The sequence below is a fragment of the Artemia sp. Qi Xiang Cuo genome, chromosome 5 (assembly GCF_049724085.1).
Source record: "Artemia sp. Qi Xiang Cuo chromosome 5, ASM4972408v1, whole genome shotgun sequence".
NCBI lineage: Eukaryota > Metazoa > Arthropoda > Branchiopoda > Anostraca > Artemiidae > Artemia > Artemia sp. Qi Xiang Cuo.
This window is the reverse complement of record NC_142798.1, coordinates 23,185,331-23,204,208: the sequence shown is the minus strand read 5'-3', so window position 1 is coordinate 23,204,208 and position 18,878 is coordinate 23,185,331. Positions and strand designations below refer to the sequence as shown.

General features: G+C 34.4%; 1 protein-coding gene across 5 annotated transcripts in view; it reads left to right on the top strand.

The window, feature by feature from the left end:
• Positions 1–16,999, top strand: part of LOC148951958 (long-chain-fatty-acid--CoA ligase 1) — a 215,285-nt gene extending 198,286 nt beyond the window's left edge. For all 5 annotated transcript variants that reach the window (XM_089089443.1, XM_089089444.1, XM_089089446.1 and 2 more), the window contains 2 exons: positions 8,677–8,850; positions 14,687–16,999. In XM_089089443.1, the coding sequence (XP_088945569.1) occupies positions 8,677–8,850; positions 14,687–14,824 (312 nt within the window). In that variant the 3' untranslated portion in view covers positions 14,825–16,999. The remainder of the gene's footprint in view (positions 1–8,676; positions 8,851–14,686) is intronic.
• The last annotated feature ends 1,879 nt before the right edge of the window (positions 17,000–18,878 follow it).

The following is an 18,878-nucleotide window of genomic DNA, read 5'->3' as shown; positions in this document are numbered from 1 at the left end:
TCTCCGTCACCAATGTACCGAAAATATTGTAACCCGTGCATCTCTTCACTAATGCAAAAACCTTCAACAAGAATGTCTGTCTCCATACTTTTAGACGGACCCTTATAGTTCATGAAGCATACATGACTGACGGGATTTTCCCCCTTTTTCACAGCTCTGAAGCAAATATAAGAATATTTATTTTTTATCCCTACATATAATGTTTTTTTAGTGAAAGCGTCAATAATGACCCCTACACATCCTTTGGCTGTGTAGTCATGGCCCTTGCTGCGTTTTTTCCATCCCCCGTCACACACTACTGTAGTCCAATAGGAACTATTCAGAAGCCTGTCTTCGTGAATTGCCATTTTCAGTGACTCCTCTCCGTTCTGCTGTAAGATTTCCGTCAACGTTTCCATCCATACCGTGCCAATTGTCGATTCAGTTTTCATGACACAATTGTCGATGAATGTCTTTTGACACAGGGCAGATGCCTAAGACACCCAATATTTCAGATAGCGTGGCATAGCCTCCACCTGTCCCCATAACACCCCACACAGCCTTAAAGTTCATATCTCCTCGTACATTGGTATAGCGCTCTGTTGTTCCTTTAGGCTTGCTGTCTGTAAAGTTTGTCAAATAGTCTTTTACACTTGTTGTGGGAGAATTAGGTTCGTTTTTTACGATTCTTTTCCACTTGCAGGCACCACATTCCGCGACTAAGTTGGTTCTGATTCCAATGGACGACACTTTGGTTATAAACACATTTGAATGTAGGTTTCCGCATTTGAATCTTTGAAGTATAGCTTCGGTAAGCTCGTCAACAAAATGGGACATGTTCACAATGCAGTTGACACTAGGAATCATTGAGATGTCTATTCCGTCAGATAAATGTCGATTCGTCAGGGGCGGAGACGAAGACATAGGTGTACTACTTCCTGAAGCCTCTGGCTCATATCTCCACTGAGTGTTGCATGTGGCAATAAAAGGGATAGATTCTTCTGGATTACCTTGCCTCCTACGCGTCTGCCTTTGTCTATTATCACTTTTACACGATCTTTCTTATTCCATATACGATATTTGGATATAATCTTTTCGATTTTAATATATTTCGTTGCTTCTGCCAAATTGGTCTTGAAAGTGGTCTCCAAATCTGTCATGAGTCCCGGGCCCCCTCCTTCAAGATTTTTTTCAAACTATAAAAAAACTATGTTGATAGTTTTATAGTTTATGTACTTACCACATTTGTTTTAGATTAAGCCATCCTTTGTTAATCTTTTTTTCTTCTGGTCATTTTTATGTAGTTCTCGTAGCTGACAAACTCCAATTAAAGACAAGTTGACAATTAAACGCAAGTATACCCGTCCTAGCCTCAGGTATGTTTCCATTCAGGGGGTGTAAAGTGGGGTTATGTAAGACAGGAGAAACAGAGTAAAAATTTAATTTTATTTATAAATATATATATAATTAATGGATCGGATTAGAAAGCTGAAAAGTTTGGAATAAACTAAATAAAAAAAAGAGCTACAATTTGAAATTACTTTCGACTTTTTCGCTTTTATCCATGCCGTGCAAGAGTTCAAAATATAAAAATACAAAAACAATCGTGGAGGAATAAATTAAAAGAATCTAGAATTTTCAATCCGGCCAATTAATTTCAATTTTTTTTTGAATTTATAGTACTTTCCATTGCTTCAAATTTTCCATTTCTTAGGCTCCAGACCTTTTTTAAAAAAAAAAGCTACCAGGTTTCACATTAGATTTTTTTTCTATTTCCTGGGAATTAAATAAGAAAAAAAACGGCCAAATTTTAGATCCTTGTCCAACGATCACTTTTGCAAAATTTCATTGTGCTGGTATGTCGGGTCAGAGAGCAAGATCTCTTTTCGTAGCATACGAAAATTAACATTGCGATGAATTTAGCGGCTTTGACCTTAAATGCCCATAGCATCTTCAAATCCTCGCAAGTTGACCCTCGCTCTTTCCTTAGCTCGAGCAGGGACATCCAGTTCTTGCAAAATGGATCCTTGTTTAACAAACGACAGCACCACTGCCCGATGACTGGAATTCATCGTTGAATTATGACATTACATGTAGTTTAAAAATAAACAATAAAACTTTTTAATAGCTATCCCTTTAATAATTCCAAAATCGTCTAAAATGTACGATTTGTTTGCGATTTTGCTTCAATCGAACGGGGAGTCAGACCTTTCATCCCTCCAAATTAGGTCCTTTGTTAGTAAATGCTGGAACCACCACCCAGGGATCGAAACTTGAGTCTCCAAAAACTGACCCCAGGCGGGGAAATGCAACAGAGGTGGTGAAAGGGTTAAAATTGCGACGCCATCCCAAGCGGAGTGTTCTTAATTTTCTTTCTTTCAGTGATAAGTTCCAAGACTTGAATAGCCTATGGCTATTCTGGCGTTTTCAAGATTATTTCTATCCATTCCTTTCTAGAACAGTAAAGCCGTTTTTTAAGGTGACCACAGACAAACAAACAAACTTGCAATTATATAATTAAAGATTCTAGTCAAATTTCTTAAAATACGGGTTCTAGTTAAAACCCGGCAACTGAATGTCCACAGTTTAGATGCAATTGTCAAGTTTTCCTAAAACGAATTTAGTTCTGCTTTAAGCTTGATTACCTTATTAGGTTTCCTAGGAAAGTAAAGGTTAATCCCGTAGGAAAAATTGGTATGTCCTCAACTGTCTGCTTATTTTTATCACGTAATTGACGTGAGCTACTCTGAATTCAAGAGGATGTCGAGTAATCATTTTAGCTGTCTTTCGAGCCCTTTTGTCCCTTCTACTGCGGTATTGCGAATTTTTCTGACAGAAAAATCAATTGGCCAACATAGATTTAAGAATCCAATTAGACAGCAAGATGATTTCTTTATAATATATTCCAGTGGGGCTGTTTTCATTTCGATCTGACATAACGTTTGTGGAGTTTCAGACTTTTTTTTAAATCCCCGTAAAATTCATTCTTTACTAGATTGCGGCAGATGCTGCAGCCAGGGGCGGATCTAGGATTTTTTTAAGGGGGTGGGTGTGTGTTCAAAATAGGTTGATCCGATAAAAATTTTTTGCGTTAGGAGCAAGTTTAATTAACGCAAACTTGGGTCAATTAAGTAAATTACACTACTTTAGACTACGCTAGGAGGGCCCTCTCCCCTCCCCTGGATCTACCACTGGCTGCAGCCGTGCTTTATCTCTTTGGATATTGAGGTATATATATATATATATATATATATATATATATATATATATATATATATATATATATATATATATATATATATATATATATATATATATATATATATATATATATATATATATATATATATATATATATATATATATATATATATATGTATATGTATGCACATAGTATATATATATATATTATATTTAGATATTATATATATTATATAACTGTAGATTTCTTTGCCATTATTTTCATTTGGGATTTGTTTGGGACTACATATATTCTCATCTAGACGACACAGCCCATTTGTGATACCATCTTTCATGGGGGTCGGAGAGTGCTATCGTGAATAGTGCCATCAAAGAGCCCGAAGAGAAGCCATTCATGTTGCGAGAAGGTGGATGCTAATGGAGAAACAGATAAGGAAGGGGGAGAGAGAGAAAGAACGTTATACAATTGAAAACTGGATTTCTTTTTGTATTTTGTATTTTCTTTCGCTTTGATTATAGGTAATTTTTCCTTCTCTAATATTGGTTGTGAAGCTGGACAATATTTTAGACTACGAATGTGATAATTTCTTCTCATATTTCATTAAAACTCTCAACCTGTTTTGTGCTGTAATGGAAATCAATGGAGAAAGAGAGCGTATTCCTTGTTTGAATAAGGTTTATTAAAATAGGAAAAGGAATGTACTGGTCATTCAATTTTGTGTAGTCCCTCTTTATTTTCTTGTCACGTCTTCAATTATTATCGAGGCTGGTGTACACGGAATTATTCTCTCATATTCTCTCATTGTCTCTTCTACGCTGAAGCGTTAACCAATTATATATTTCACTATTATAATTTCGTTATCGTCTTTATATTAACATGAGATAAAATTATGGTCGCCCACTTAATCATAGCAAAAGAAATGGAATAAGCTTAAACAAAAAAGAAAAATCATATCGAAATCTAAAGGGTTGGGAGCACACTATTTTGATAAAATAAAATTATTCCGGCAAAACAGCGGTGAACTTAAGATTGATTTCTGGATAATTTTATTTGTTTAATTGTTTTATCATTTATATGAATAATTTCTTCCTATTATTTTTTACTATCTATTTGTTTATTAGTATAGTTGGTAGTTTTTCTAATTTTCTTGTTTGTTTATTTTTTAAATGATTCCTTCCGTTTGATGTGTGTGGGTGAAAATGAAAATTAATGTTTGTATTGTTTATTGCGAATTGCACTTGCTCTGGCTTGATCTTTGGCGAATAGTCAGTGGTGATTTGTTGCTCGTCATTTTGCATTTTAAAATGTGTTTTTTTTTTTGTTTTTCTTTTCTTTTGCTTGCTCCTGCATTCCTGGTAATAGAGCTTTGCGGGGGGACATACTTATGTATTTGGTTTTATTATTTAAAATTATTTTTAAGTTTTTTAGCATAAAAAAACTTAGAAAGAATTTTAAGTAATGACAGATACCCGAACGAACCATCAACTGCTCGGTTTTTTAGACCGTGAAACCCAGAGTGGCGAGATAAGTAGTGGTATTTTAACAACTTTAAATAACGAAAATACCCAAGATGAATCGGGGTTTCTCGTTCTAATTGCAGATGTTACAAGAAACTAGAAATGATGGAACAAAAAACATATGTTTTTTCTTTTCATGCACCCTAAACTATGGATAGTTGACAGTCATGAATAAGTCATGTTGATCACTTTTATTTTCAGTTTGTCCATATAAAATCCATATATCGTATGAATTTATCGTAATAAAGGGTATAATTTGGGAGTGGCTAGTCTTTCCTCCTTAAGTGAATTATTCTGGTTGTGGCGTCCGCCACAACCTAGAAAGAGTTGTAGCCCGTAATAGCCACAAACTTCAAAACGTGTTTGAAAAAAAAAAGTCAAGTAACGAAGAATTACCACTTCAAGCTGATTTAGAATTATTTTGATTATTCTTAGCCTAATGGTAAAAGTTTGTTGCGAAATCAATTTTTGTGGAAATTTTGGAGAATTGCCTGAAACATCCCGAAAATGGTATAGAATCGACATGAAAACTGTACCGTGGGAATCACCGTAGTCGATAATTCTATACAGGAGACCTACATCTTAAGCTGCGAGGAAAATCATTTTTTCGCAATAGAAGCAATGGTGTCTCCCCTTTTCTCTTTTTGTCTTTGCCGCTAGTGGAGCGCCGAAACTTCCTAGAAAGGTGTTTTAAAATGCTGACTGAAAGCTTATTTTTATATCTAGTGCCTTTTGTAAGTAATAAAAAGATAATCTCAAAAATAAAATACAATTTTCGGCAAAAACTGCATCTTCATATGCAAGATAATATAAAATACGTATCTTTTCACAAGATAATACAACACAGCTGTTTTTTGAAAAATTGCTTTTCTGAGGCACGGTGTCACATTTGATTGACTTTGTTACCTGATGCCCTGAAATGTCGTCACGTTCCTTGTGCTATAATTTAATTTTGATCATGGTTGCGGCATCCGCTGCAACCGAGTAAAGAACGAACTCTAGCCCATATTAAGCGAAAATTTCAAAGCTTGTTTTGACAAAAAGCTGTTAGGTGAAGAAGAGTCCCCATTTGAAGCTGATTCAGAAATGATAACTTTATATCGGTTAATTTTAATGACAAAAGTTTATTGCAAGAACAAATGAACATGAATTTTGAAATAGGTGGGAATCCCATAAAAAAATGGTATCGGATCGAAAGGAAAACTACACCCTTTGAATCACGATACCCGAAAATGCTTTTTAGAAAAAGTACAGTCCCCCATCTTGAGCTACAAGGAAAATCACTTTTTCCATGGGAAGCAGTGATATATCTTCCTTTTTTTGGTTGCTAGTGTGCACCGGGTCATCATAGGGGATTTTTAAGGCTCATTTGAAAGCTCAATTTTATAGCTACATGGTTTTCGCAAGTAACAAAACATTTAGGTAAAGTGCAGGTTTTTAGCAAAATTTGCATGTTCATATATAAGATGATATAACACGCATATCTTTTGGCTAGTACAACTCACGTATCTTATGATAAGTTACTTCTATGGTTTGTGATGTCATGTTTGATTGATTCTCTTACCTGATTCCGTGTGATTTGTTCTTTACTAGGTTCCAGCTAAAAAAAAAGCCGAAGGCTTGTTCCAGTGTGTAAAAAATTGCATTTTATTTTAATATTTCAGTTACTATGGGCTATAGCTCATTCCTTACTATGGACTAGACGCCCTTCAAAGTATATCTTCATCTTTTATACGAAAATTCAGTTTTTTTTTGTAAAAAAAAAGTAGTTTTATTTTATATATATTGTTTTGTTAATTATAAAAACACGTAGATGTAGCAATTTCCTTTAAAATGAGCCCTTGAACAGCTGTTTATGGTGTTCTAGTGCCCCACTACCCACGGAGGAAAAAAATTGAAAAAAGATGCTTCACATGCAAAAAAAGTGATTTTCCCTGTTGTTCAAGCCAATAGATTTTACTTTGTTGTTCAAGCCAAGAAACTGTAAGTATTCTTTATAGAGTCTTTGGCCAAGGAAGCTGTAATGGTGTACTTTTTGTTTCGACCCAACACCATTTTTAAGGGGTTTCAAGCTTTTTTTTGTTTAACTATGGGCCTGTCGCGTTTTACTAGTTTGCACCTACCGCTGCAACCACGATATATATTTTCACAAGTAATTTTTTTAACTTAAGGCCCTAGAGCTGGTCCTTGACTACATGAAGTGTGAAAATTGAAGGGATATGCCAATACATGGTAAGTTTCAACAGTCACACGAAAGAAAGGAAATTCCTGAGTGGTGTAGAAGAGAAAGCTTAGTCTTTTAAATAGTACTTGTATGGACCTATAGCTGTGCACGGACTCGAAATTCGGAAAACTGAAGGGATATTTTATTGTTTGACAGCATTCTAATAGTCGTTTGTAAGAAAGGAAGCTCCCGAGAGCTGTAGAAGAGGAAGCGACAGTCTTTTAAATAGTAACTGTAAAGACCTATAGCTGTTCCTTGACTGCTTAAAATTTGAAAACTGAAGGAATATTTCATTGTTTGACAGCTTTCCAGTTGTCGCTTGTAAGAAAGGAAGCTCCTAAGAGCTGTAGAAGAGGAAGTGGCAGTCTTTTAAATAGTAACTTTAAAGACCTATTGCTTGAACTCATGGACTACTTGAAATTTGAAAAACTGAAGGAATATTTCAATACATTGCAGCTTTCGAACAATCACTTGGAATAAAGGAAACTCCTGAGAGCTGTAGAAGAGGAAGTGGTAGTCAATTAAATATTAACTGTAAGAACCTATTGCTGTTCATGGACTACTTGAAATCTGAAAAACTGATGGAATATGCCAATGCATTACAGCTTTCCAAAAGTCGCTTGAAAGAAAGGGACCTCTTGAGAGGCGTAAAGGAGGAAACAGTAATCTTATATAGTAACTGTAAGGAGCTATGCCTGTTCATGGGCTTCTTGAAGCGTGACAAATTGAGGAAATATGCCAATGCATGACAGCTTTCTAACAGTTACTAGGAAGAAAGGAAGCTCCTGGGAGCTGTAGAAGAGGGAGCGGTAGTTTTTTGAATAGTCATAGGTGTAACGATCACTTCAAGCTAGTAAAAAAGGCGTTTTACCCATAGTAACCTAAATTTAAAAATGCTTAAAAACTGTCAAGTTGCAAAAATTTCCATTTGAAGCTGATTCATGAATGGTAATTATGATTCCGATTAATCTTAATGGTAAAAGTTTATTGCGAAAACAAATTTATGAGAATCTTGAAAAGTAACTTGAAGTCCCTCAAAAACGGTGTTGGATCGAAATGAAAAGTGTACCAGTGGAATCACTATTTCCGAAAACTCAGGAAAGTTAAAGCCTCTCAGATTGAACAGCAAGGAAAATCAGTTTCTTGAAAAAATAGTATATTCTAGCTTATTCTTCTCGTTTTGAAAATATTAATGAAGTATTTGTGCTTGATAGTTGTTTGTTTTTTTTGTGTGTGTGTTTTTGTGGAGAAGTAGTAATAACGCAAAAATCTCATGCAAACAAAGTCAGGTTCAAATTGTCAATAGACATTGTGAATTTGTTTGCTTCTTTTTGAAGTATTCTGGCGAGTAGAATAAAGGGGAATCTGAATGTAAAATATATAAGACACATGGTTTTTCTACGGCTAATGATTTGGGACTTATTCCAATCAAGGTAATTCTTATACCGGCACGTGTACCTCTAAGTGGCCTCCCGTACCTGGATATTGACTCTCATTATTCAAAAAAGAAAAAGAAAAACAGCTTTGGATTTTCGCTGTCCATCGATAATAAACGCATTTTGACAAGTTTCTCTGTTAGGTTTAAATGTTTATTTATATATTTCTTATACTTTTATATATTTTAATAATTAAAATGTTTATCATTGAACAAACAAACTCAGTTTGGGGAAGTATCAACCCTCCTTCCCAAGCAAAAGTTGCAAAATATATGCATCTGCGACCGATACAACTATTATGCTATTCATGTCTTTCAGTCATGCGTTGTTGCTGTAGTAGTACCAGATGTGAGCACCGTGAAAAGGTGGGCTCAAGGGCAAGAGATTGAAGGAACACTCTCAGATCTCTGCGCCAATCCACAAATCAAAAAGCTTATTCTAGATGATATCCTGGACATTGGCAAGAGAAAAGGATTGAAGTCGTTTGAACAGGTAATTCTAACTCCGTTGTCAATGGTTGCATTTTAGTCCTTGCACTAACCAGTTGCGCTTTGCTCTAATTTTTATCAGTACCGTTTTTTAGGTAGTGTGGCAAAACCAATGAAGAAATGCAAGGGTGGATCCAGGATTTTTTTTCGGGGGGGGTTTACTAATTTTTGACTTTTTCGGGGGGGGGGGGTTACTAATTTTTGACTCAGTTTTCGACTAATTTTACTGATTTTTACCTAGGTTTTACTAATTTTCGACTTATTTTCGACTCGGTCAAAAATTTCGGGGGGGGGGGTCAAACCGGGAAAACCCCCCCCCTGGATACGGCCTTGAAGAAATGTACTAGCATTTATTTACTTCAATATATTCATTTTAATTTACACATTGTTTACATGCTCTAGCTTCTTTCCCGTTTGCCTCTAATTATTTTTAATTACATTCCTTTTCTATTTTAATACTAACAAATACTAAAACAAAATAGAGGGTGAGATCTTTCCCAAGTCATATATAAAGCTTTACTTTAAGATAAAAGTATCCAATTAAGCTTTTCGGCTCATAGGTCGCTAGTAATTTGTTTTTACGTTTAGAAAACATTATCATAAAACTAAATATTCTATATAAAATTAGAAGATTGATTGTCAGAATGTTTTCATTTTGACATCTTTTTCTGCATATTCTATTTTGATTTTTGGGCATACCATGCCATTTTTTTTTATCTTCCAGTATGCTTCTTTAAATATATAGTTTTAAAAAAAAGCGAAGTTTTTTGAAAGCTAAAACGAACAAAAATTAATTCCTCACATCATATGCAACAAATATCTATAAAACTATATCAAACCAACAGACACGTGATTTTGTATGTACTTGAGGACTTTTCTGCTCTTAAAGTGACACCCATTTTTAGTGTAAGATTTGTGTTTTCAGTAAAGTGCTAGTTTTTGAAATTCTAAAGATGTAGTAAATATCATGAGTTGGTTTGTTTTTTAGTTTATTTATGGTTGGATGAAAGAGACTTTTGTGATGAAAGTGCTAAAATATGATTTTCTCGGTTTTTCCAAATGAAGGGATGAAAATTTTCGCTTGACGGTTTTCGACCGTCTTCATTCCAACTGTACGATTTTCATTTTGGGTCTATTGCTATTTGCAAGTGGTTTCAAGTGATTTTTCAGAGTTTCTGAAAGTTCGTTTCTACAATAAACTTTTACGAGTAATATCAACCTCAAGAATAGCTACCATTTCTTAATCAACTTACAAATGAAATTTTCTCACTAGACAGTTTTTCAAAACGTGTTTTCAAACTCTTGGTTTGTATGGCTGTGGTTCGCTCTTTACTAGATTGTAGCTACTGTCGCAATTATGATCATTCGTCCTATGCGTTTAGACATCATTGTATTGATTCCACTCAAAATGTCCGTGAATAATTTATCAGTTGGAAGACATCGGCTAAAAGCTCTTCATTGATTTTGTTTTATGTCCTGAAGATCCTTTGCCGATTTCCTTTTTACTTTTTTTGTGTTATATGCACGTTTTTTTTAGATTACATTAAGTTAATTAAATTTAATTTTTACACGTAATGTTAAATTAGTAATATAAAATTAAATTTGAAGTTTAGATTAAACTTCTGATTATTCTACTATTATTTAATATAATATGAATCTTATTATTGCATAAAAAGAAAATTTACTATTATTCAATCTGTTTTAATTGGGTTTAGGCGTACCCCGTCCCCCCTCCGGCATATCCCCCACGGAAAATTCCTCCTCGGTTTATTCCCCCCACGGATAATTCCAACCCATATTCCCCCTAGATAACTCCAGATGTTCATCAAAAGTTAAAAATTGAAAGTTATTTATTGTCGTTAAAGTGTATGTCCCAAATTTGTAAATGGGTTTGCAGCCTCCTGGTTTTTCAGTTTTCTGCTTGAGAATTCAAATATTGGATTGTAAGCAAAAATTTTGACAAGATTTGATTATTTAGTCTAAATTTTCGATGAACAGTAATTTTGTTGCATAAGTTCTTAATATTTAAGGAATATGTTGGTGGCTGTTGAACTAAATCAAAACCAACTATGGGCATGTAGATTTTCAAAAAGGTTACAAAGCAATATCTCAAGAACGGCTTACATTTATAAGTTAGACTTTTAAGGGGAATTCGTGGTGGATTTGAACGAACAACAATACCCTTTCTTTATCCACCCGAATTCCCTTAGTTAAATTATTACTAAGAACCTATTCAACAAAACTACTGTTCATCGAAAATTTTGACTAAACAATCAAATCTTGCCCAAAATTCAATATTTGGATTCTCAGGCAGAAAACTGAAAAGCGGGAAGCTGCAAACCCATTTACAAGTATTGGTGAATACACTTTAACAACAATAAATAACTTGCAATTTCCCTCTGATTATCCAGGGAAATATGGATGGAAATTTTCCAGGGGGAGGGGGGATACACCCGCTCCTGTTTTAATCAAATCTACGACTATTGCAAAACATAAAAACCAACGTTAGTTCAGATTTCAATGAAAATCAGATGCTCTTTAAGGCAATGGTATCAAGGCCAAGAGACCTTGCAGATAGTTTACGATGTACGTTGAAGAGAATTTCTTTTGCTTTCTTTTGTCAATTTTTAATTTCTTGGGCTCATACTTTGGCTTCAAAGACATGCTAATGATCAAGAGAGGTACCGTAATACATAGTAAGAGCGATTTTTTTCATACGCAGTGCTGATTAAGAAAACTACTGCTACAAATTTAAATTCTTGAAGTCTAATTTTATTCCAGATTTTTGATTACATTAAAAACAAGCCATCTTTAAAATTAAATTGGCTTTTGTTTGTAGACCTTTCTTTAATATTATTATATTCTTGTTGCCATCTGATAATTAATCTGTTTGGAAACGAGTCTAAGAAATAATCCTTATTGCTATTTGACAATCATCTGGTTTTTTAACAATTTACTATTAAATGCTTTGTCTTAATTTTAAGCAGTTTTGTTTCCAATTGTTTAACCTTCTTGTTATTGGTTTTTATGTTATTTTTATAATACTCAATTTCATTTCAAGCCCATAATCCAAAGCCGAATATTGTGGAACAATACTTAAAAGCAATGCTTCCATCCGTCCCCCTTCTCTCTCTCCCTCTCTCGCACTTTTGTCCCTGTCCGTATTGCTCCCTCCCTTACTCCCCCTTCTTCGTACTTTTCTCTACGTGTAACAACGTGAAACCAAATCGACCTCCCTACTGTGCCTGATTTTGAGGCTTTGTTTTTCCTTTTTTCTGAAAACCTGATTATTAGTGAATTCTTTATTTTGCCTGTAAATCCTGGGTTTTACTGGAACATGAGTGTAACAGCGCAGAAAAATTAGATAATGTTTTTACCCTGTATTGTTTTGATATCGTTTCGTTGATTGTAGACATGTGCTTGCTTACATCATTAAAAGACCTGAGCAACGAGTAATGAATTTTTTTACACACGTATCTTCGTTGATTACTTACCATACGATGTTGTGACTAGCGCTGTTCGATAGAATATATATTTGAACGCTCAATAAACATGGATTTGCAATAAAATTGTATTGCAAAAAACGTGCAATTTGAACGTGCTAAAATTTTATTTGTTCAATAAAAAATTTGGCTTTTGGAGTAGCAAACTCATCGATAAACTCAACTCTCCCCTCGGTCTTTTGCCAATATGTTCCGATTGATGTCAGCTTTACTGAAATACTGCGATACAAACCCATAAACGTGCATTTTTCAGAAATTATGGATGTGTGTGTGCAAGAGATAAATTTTGGATTTTCTTACTTCGTCTATTTTCTCCTAACATAGGGAAAGGGGAGGGGAGGTCATGGGAAGAGCTGGAGAGAAGAATGTGGCAGATGCTGAACCAGTTAAGGGAGGGAGGCTGTTGACAATAGAAGTTACTATAAAGATATAATTGCTCTACTATTTGGTCAGGGCTTGGGGAAAAGTTGTAAAACATAGATTTTATCAGTTTTTAGGCTTATAGTGTATGTTATACAGGACAAGAAGATTTTTCAATAGAATGGGGGATTGGCTTCGTATTTATTCTTCTTCTTCCGTCTCCAGTAAACTTTATAAAACTACGTTCCGTCAGTGAAGCTCACATTTATTTATAAATAAAAGTAATATTGAACACTGAAAAGTAAAAAGCACAAAAAAGTTACTACAGTAATGTGTCATCATTATGAAAACCTAAGTCAATCGCAAACTCTGTTAAATCTAGCATCGCTTACATCAAATAGGAAAGGCTTCTTTCATCACCAAAAAGTCGAATCAATGTTAGGTAAGCCATGTTACTGCCTTGATATTTCGCCTTTTTAACATTAATTATCAATTTGTCTTCCGTACGTTTCTATTTGATCAGTCAAGCGCTAGTATGACCTAGTTGGTAGGAAAAGTCATCCATTATTTGTAGACGAAGTTCAAACGTGATGTCTTACTGGCTAGTGAATCTTAAGCTACTCCTCCTGAGAGTATCTCTTACGTAAAATCTAATAATCATTTCTAAAAATAGGGAACAATTTGTGATAATCTTCCCTTTTGCCAGCTCTCTTATAAATGACTGAATAGCTTCTTTTTCCAAGTAATGAAGATAAGAAGATAATCTCGTCCAGTTTCTCTAGACTTATTATATATTAGATTCGAGCTCTTTTTTTAAGACGAGGTAGAATTATGGTGTAGTCAACAGTGGTCAAATTTTCTAGGATTTGTTTAAAAAACATTTGCATTTATTTTAGAAATGTAATAGCAAATACATAAGTCGCGTGAATAAATGGAAATAAGGATTGCTAACCCGTGAAAAAAAGAGTCACTAGATTTTAATGATTTTTGGTTGATTTAGTGATTTTTATCAGTAATCTAGTGATTTATGTCCTGATTTAGTGATTTTTTCTTTGGGCAATATAAAAAATTACTATAAATATTGATAGATCACTAGGGGTGGTAATCCTGGCGGAAATCTCGGAACTTACTAAAAAGCAAATACCCAATTGTCTAAAGCAAAACGGAGTAGGCTACTTCAGGTTTACAAACATTAGCAATTAAGATGCCCAGATTCTTGCAACTTTTCCCGCGTCTTCCTGTATTTTCTCTATATTTTACCTTCTTGTGGGTTTTTAATCTCTCCTTTTTTCTAAAATAAATCCATACTGACTTGTTTTATCACAGTTTCGCCTTCTTATCAAGACAAAAGCTTTATATATGACAGCGGTTTTGACTGGCACTTCTAATTATGATTGGTCTTTCGTTCAATCATTAACGACGATACTCGACAATAAGGCCCTTGTGTTGGCCCAGTGGCTAATTTCAATGTTAACAATTTTAATGTTTTATTTATTTAAGCGGAACATGCCTACAAAACATAGTTAGGATGGAGCATAAATGATAGAAAAAACATAAGAAGGCAAAAAAAACACCTTTTTTTGGCATGACGGCCGCATTGACCTGCACTTCTAAGTAGGATTGGTCTTTCGTTCATTGATTAATTACGGTACTCGACAACAAATGTCCTTGTGTTGGCCCAGTGGTCGCAGGGATCGAACCCTGGGCTACGTGTCCCTGGGCAAAGATCAATCAAGTGGTCCACCACAGTACTACTGTATTAACTATTCTAATTATGATAGTAGAGACATAAGGGTGGCTTATAATCCTTTCCAGAGTAAGAATAAAAGAAAATCCAGAAATAAGTACATTTTTTTGCTTGTCACTTTTTCCCAATTCTGAGCAATTTTAGTAATTCTAGTAGAGATTTTAATAGTATACTTATAGATTTTACTAGTATGTGTATAGATTTTAACACAGTTGTTTTGTTTTATTTAGGTGAAGGATATTCATTTGCATCCGGACTTGTTTTCAGTGCAGAACGGCCTTCTTACACCAACTTTGAAGTCAAAGCGGCCCCAGCTAAAACAATATTTTAAGCCTCAGATAGATGATATGTATAAGAACTTAGATTAATTTCAACATTGGTAGTAGATTATTTTTTAATTGTTATTTATTTTATATGCTTAGAATATTTGCTTAGGATTGTTAAAAACCGAATTTCTTTTTTCTTCAGTTTCCAGATTTAATTGGCTTAAAGCTGGTGTTCTCTGAATAAGAATCTTATAATTTGTGTGATAACTGAATAATATTTATTCGTTTATTTAGTTCTTGATCATCTAGAAACGCGAGGGTCCTCTAGAAAGTCAGGAATATTTTTGCGTTAAAATTTACAAATTTTTCGTTTTTTTTTAACAAAAAGTCCCCAAAAAACAGAAAAACAGAATCTGCAATAGATCTGGAATAACTGCCGCTTACTTTTTGATGCTCCACCGCATATCTGTGGTTTTGGGACGGTACAAATAAAAATCTACACTATTCAGCGTTATTCAGCGTCAAGAGGCTTCCACTAAATATCCCAACAGACTCAAACATTTCACAAATCGTACCACCAAGGTTTTCCACTCCATCCTTACACGACTGTGCTCGATCTATCAAAATATATGATACCCCAAATAACCGGTCGTGTAGACATAAAAAAATCGCAGCGTATACGCGGAGGTTTAGTTTGCCCCTTTCCCCTAAAAAAATTACCTCCCCCTAAAAACAACTTTTTCCTGAGTTTCAACTCAATGATATAATTTTATATAATTATATAATTTTGTGTAAAATTGGTCATCTTTTCTAAATGAAGTATTTGTAAAAACTTTAACTTTCAGTTATAAAAGTGAAGCCATAAAACGTATCCCCTCTTGTGAGCATCCAGAAACCAGCATCCATCATCCAGAGCATCCATAAGTAATTTAAATTATATCAAATTAAGCGCCCTCTTTTTGATATGTCTTGATCCTAAGCTTAACTGTTATAATCGTGTATCCTCTACAATTTCAGATTAAAATCTCAAAAGGTGAAAAAGGTTTTTAGCTAATGTTAGTTTTTTTTTGTAGATTTTAATGATCAATATTTCCCTTGCTTTTTAGAGGAATGTTGTAATTCTACTAGGATTAAATTCGGTTTTTATCAATATCCTACTGGATGGTGAAGCTATTGAGCAATTTTACGTTATAGTAGCTACTGATCTCTTTATTATTGGGCTGATTTGTATTTCAAAATGTCCGATGTACATTTAAAATGAATCTCCACTAGAAGAAGTAGAATTAGATCAACTATGAAAATTTCAAGCATCAATTTTTTTTTAGTCATATCAACTTTTTTTCTTTTTTAATAGCCGCAAATGAGGGGCTTCTTTGTAATCGAGCTTTAATTTTATGAATGTATATGTTAAATACTGAATAAAATGGTGGTTTTAACATAAAGATCTAATTGATTGTAGAGGCAGAAATTTCACTTAACGCATATTTTCGTAAGTTGTATATGGACTACTAAACAATACATCAAGCAATAAAACAATGTATATATAGAAGTCTTTCTATGTTTTTTTTTTTTTTAATATGCAGGCGCTAAAATGAACATAATAATTTTATTTTGATAAATATGGCCTCAAAACGAAATCTTGCTTGAAAGTGAATTCTGAAACTTTAAATAAAAATTAATTCTCTTTTCCGCTATTTTTCACCTATGTTCTAAGATTTCCAAGGCAATTCACAGACGAACGAGGGTGACATCGCATTTCTTTGGAATGAGCAATTGGGTGGGTTAAGTAAGGAATTTTTGCTAGAATCTGGTCAGCAATGTTATTGAAACCGTTACAGTGGCTTTAGCGATCTTGTTGGAGACATTTTTAATAGTTATTAATCTTCATTTACGGCGGCTATTTAGTCTCATGAAAATGTTGAACCATATATATCTATATTTATAGTCACTTATTTCTCTAAAGTAAATGAAGTTGTAAATTCTGCTGAAAATCTCATTTTTACAGTTTTTTTTTTCATATTTGGTTCTGTGAGTTTGTATCTTCTGCAGGGCCGTATCCAGGATTTCTGTTCGGGGGTGGGGGTAAACAAACGCATAAAAATTTGTTTTTGTCTAGCCCCCTACCCCCCTGGATACGGCCTTGATATTTTGATCTTAGCTTGCCCTTTTTCATAACTTCGTTTTTTAGTTGATCACATTATTTAAGTGCAACAGGCAAAATTTATAATATCGTTGTCGTTTAATATATCCAGCTATATAAATTTGTCTTTCTTTTTTAATGCTGTCTTAGGCTTGCCACATAGTTCAGCATAAAGGGAATTGTTTTGAAGCTCACCTTACTTTTAGATTCTGAGGCTTAAACATAGCCTTAGAAACGGATCATCAGGCTTGTTTACATTGTCAAAATGTTCGCCAACCGGGAAAACTTAGCTTTATGGAAAAGGTGAGCTATATGAAATAGATTGTATCAACTTGACATTGTCAGGACTTGGAAGACGCAACTATGGTTGCCTTTGTTGAGACTTTTTAAGGTCAAATTTGCTGTCGGAGGTTTTCATTGCGAATGGAATTTTTTTCACTTAGTGATCAGAGATTACCCCTTAATGATCCACTTAGTGATCAGAGGGGTGCCATATTTTGGTAATTTTGACCTCACCAATGTGCTTGTCACAATAATGGTGATCTCTATACGTTCTCTACTTTTTTAATTGAAAAACAGGGGCCAGAAATTTTGCTTTGTCAAAACGGGTAGCACTTCAAGGGTAATCGAACATTTGTTATGTAGTGACAAAATAATTGCGAAATATAATATATAATATGTCATTCATTCAGCTTTTTGTGTATGTAGATATCAAATCGTTTCAAACGATAACTCGTTTTAGTATTCTCTTATAGAGGGGTTTTATGCTATGGCCTTCATAAAATTCCTGCAACTGCAAGAGATGTCATTTATGACTTGATTACCAGTTGGCATTTTTTTTTTTCGGTTTTATTAAGGAAAAAGTAAACGGTGTTGCTAGCGACAAGGTCGTACCCAGGGGGGGGGGGTTCTGTGCTTAAACGCCCCCCCCCCCCCAATTTTTCTCCGAAGCATAAAAAAGTAAAAAATGCTTCTATAAATTTTTTGGCGTTTTCTAAGGTTTTTGTAACCTCAAACCATCACTGATCTAATATAACCTTCCTTGATGAACAATTGTAGTGTAAAAATTAGAAAATTTTAAAAGAAAAGATCGTGGTAATATCAACTAATGAGATATTATCTGACCGGTTGGGTCCCCTTTATCGAATTTTATACGGTTGTTTATACGTGGCAGCACTTCATGGAAGTGCTGAAAAAGCAAAGATGGCTATCGATTTCCTAAATTTAGAGAGCTGTCTTTTAGCCTAGTCTATACTTCTACCTGAAATAGTAAATTTTAGAACAAAAGATCGTGGTAATATCAACTAACGAGATATTATCTGACCGGGTGGGTCTCATTTATGGAATTTTATCCTGTTATTTATACATGGCAGCACTTCATGGAAGTGCTGAAAAAGCAAGCAAAAACAAGGATGGCTATCGGTTTTCTAAATTTAGAGAGCCGTCTTTTAGCCTAGTGTATACTTCTACCTGAAATAGTGGTTTTTGTTATCAAAATTTCATTCAGTTAATCTACTTTCGCACCAGCTGGGCCGTATCCTGGAATTTTGTTGTTAGGGGGGGGGGGTTACAATAAATCTTAAAAACGCGTCAAAATTCGTTTATATGTATTTTTTTGTTACGTTTTTACGAGTCTGACAAACATTTCGGAGGGGGGAGGATAAAACTCCTTAACCCCCCTCCCCCCGTGGATACGGCCTTGTGTACCAGATTCTATATGCTTTAGGTTAAAAATAATTTACAAATATGCAATAATTCCAAACAGTAGACATCATCAAGCTGCGTTGCAAGGATCTCGCTATAATTTTGCAGATTCTACAGTCTTTGTGAGGATGTTCACAAAACCATCGATCTTGGCCAATAAAGCAACACTTAGAAAAGATGACCGGTAAGTCAGTAAATTGAATGCCTGCCTCCTGCCCTCCCCCCTTTCTCCCTCTCAAGAAAAGAATTGACCGTTCACACTCATGTTTTTGATTAGGGAAAGAAAATATTTCCCTTTCGTTCTTGGATGAA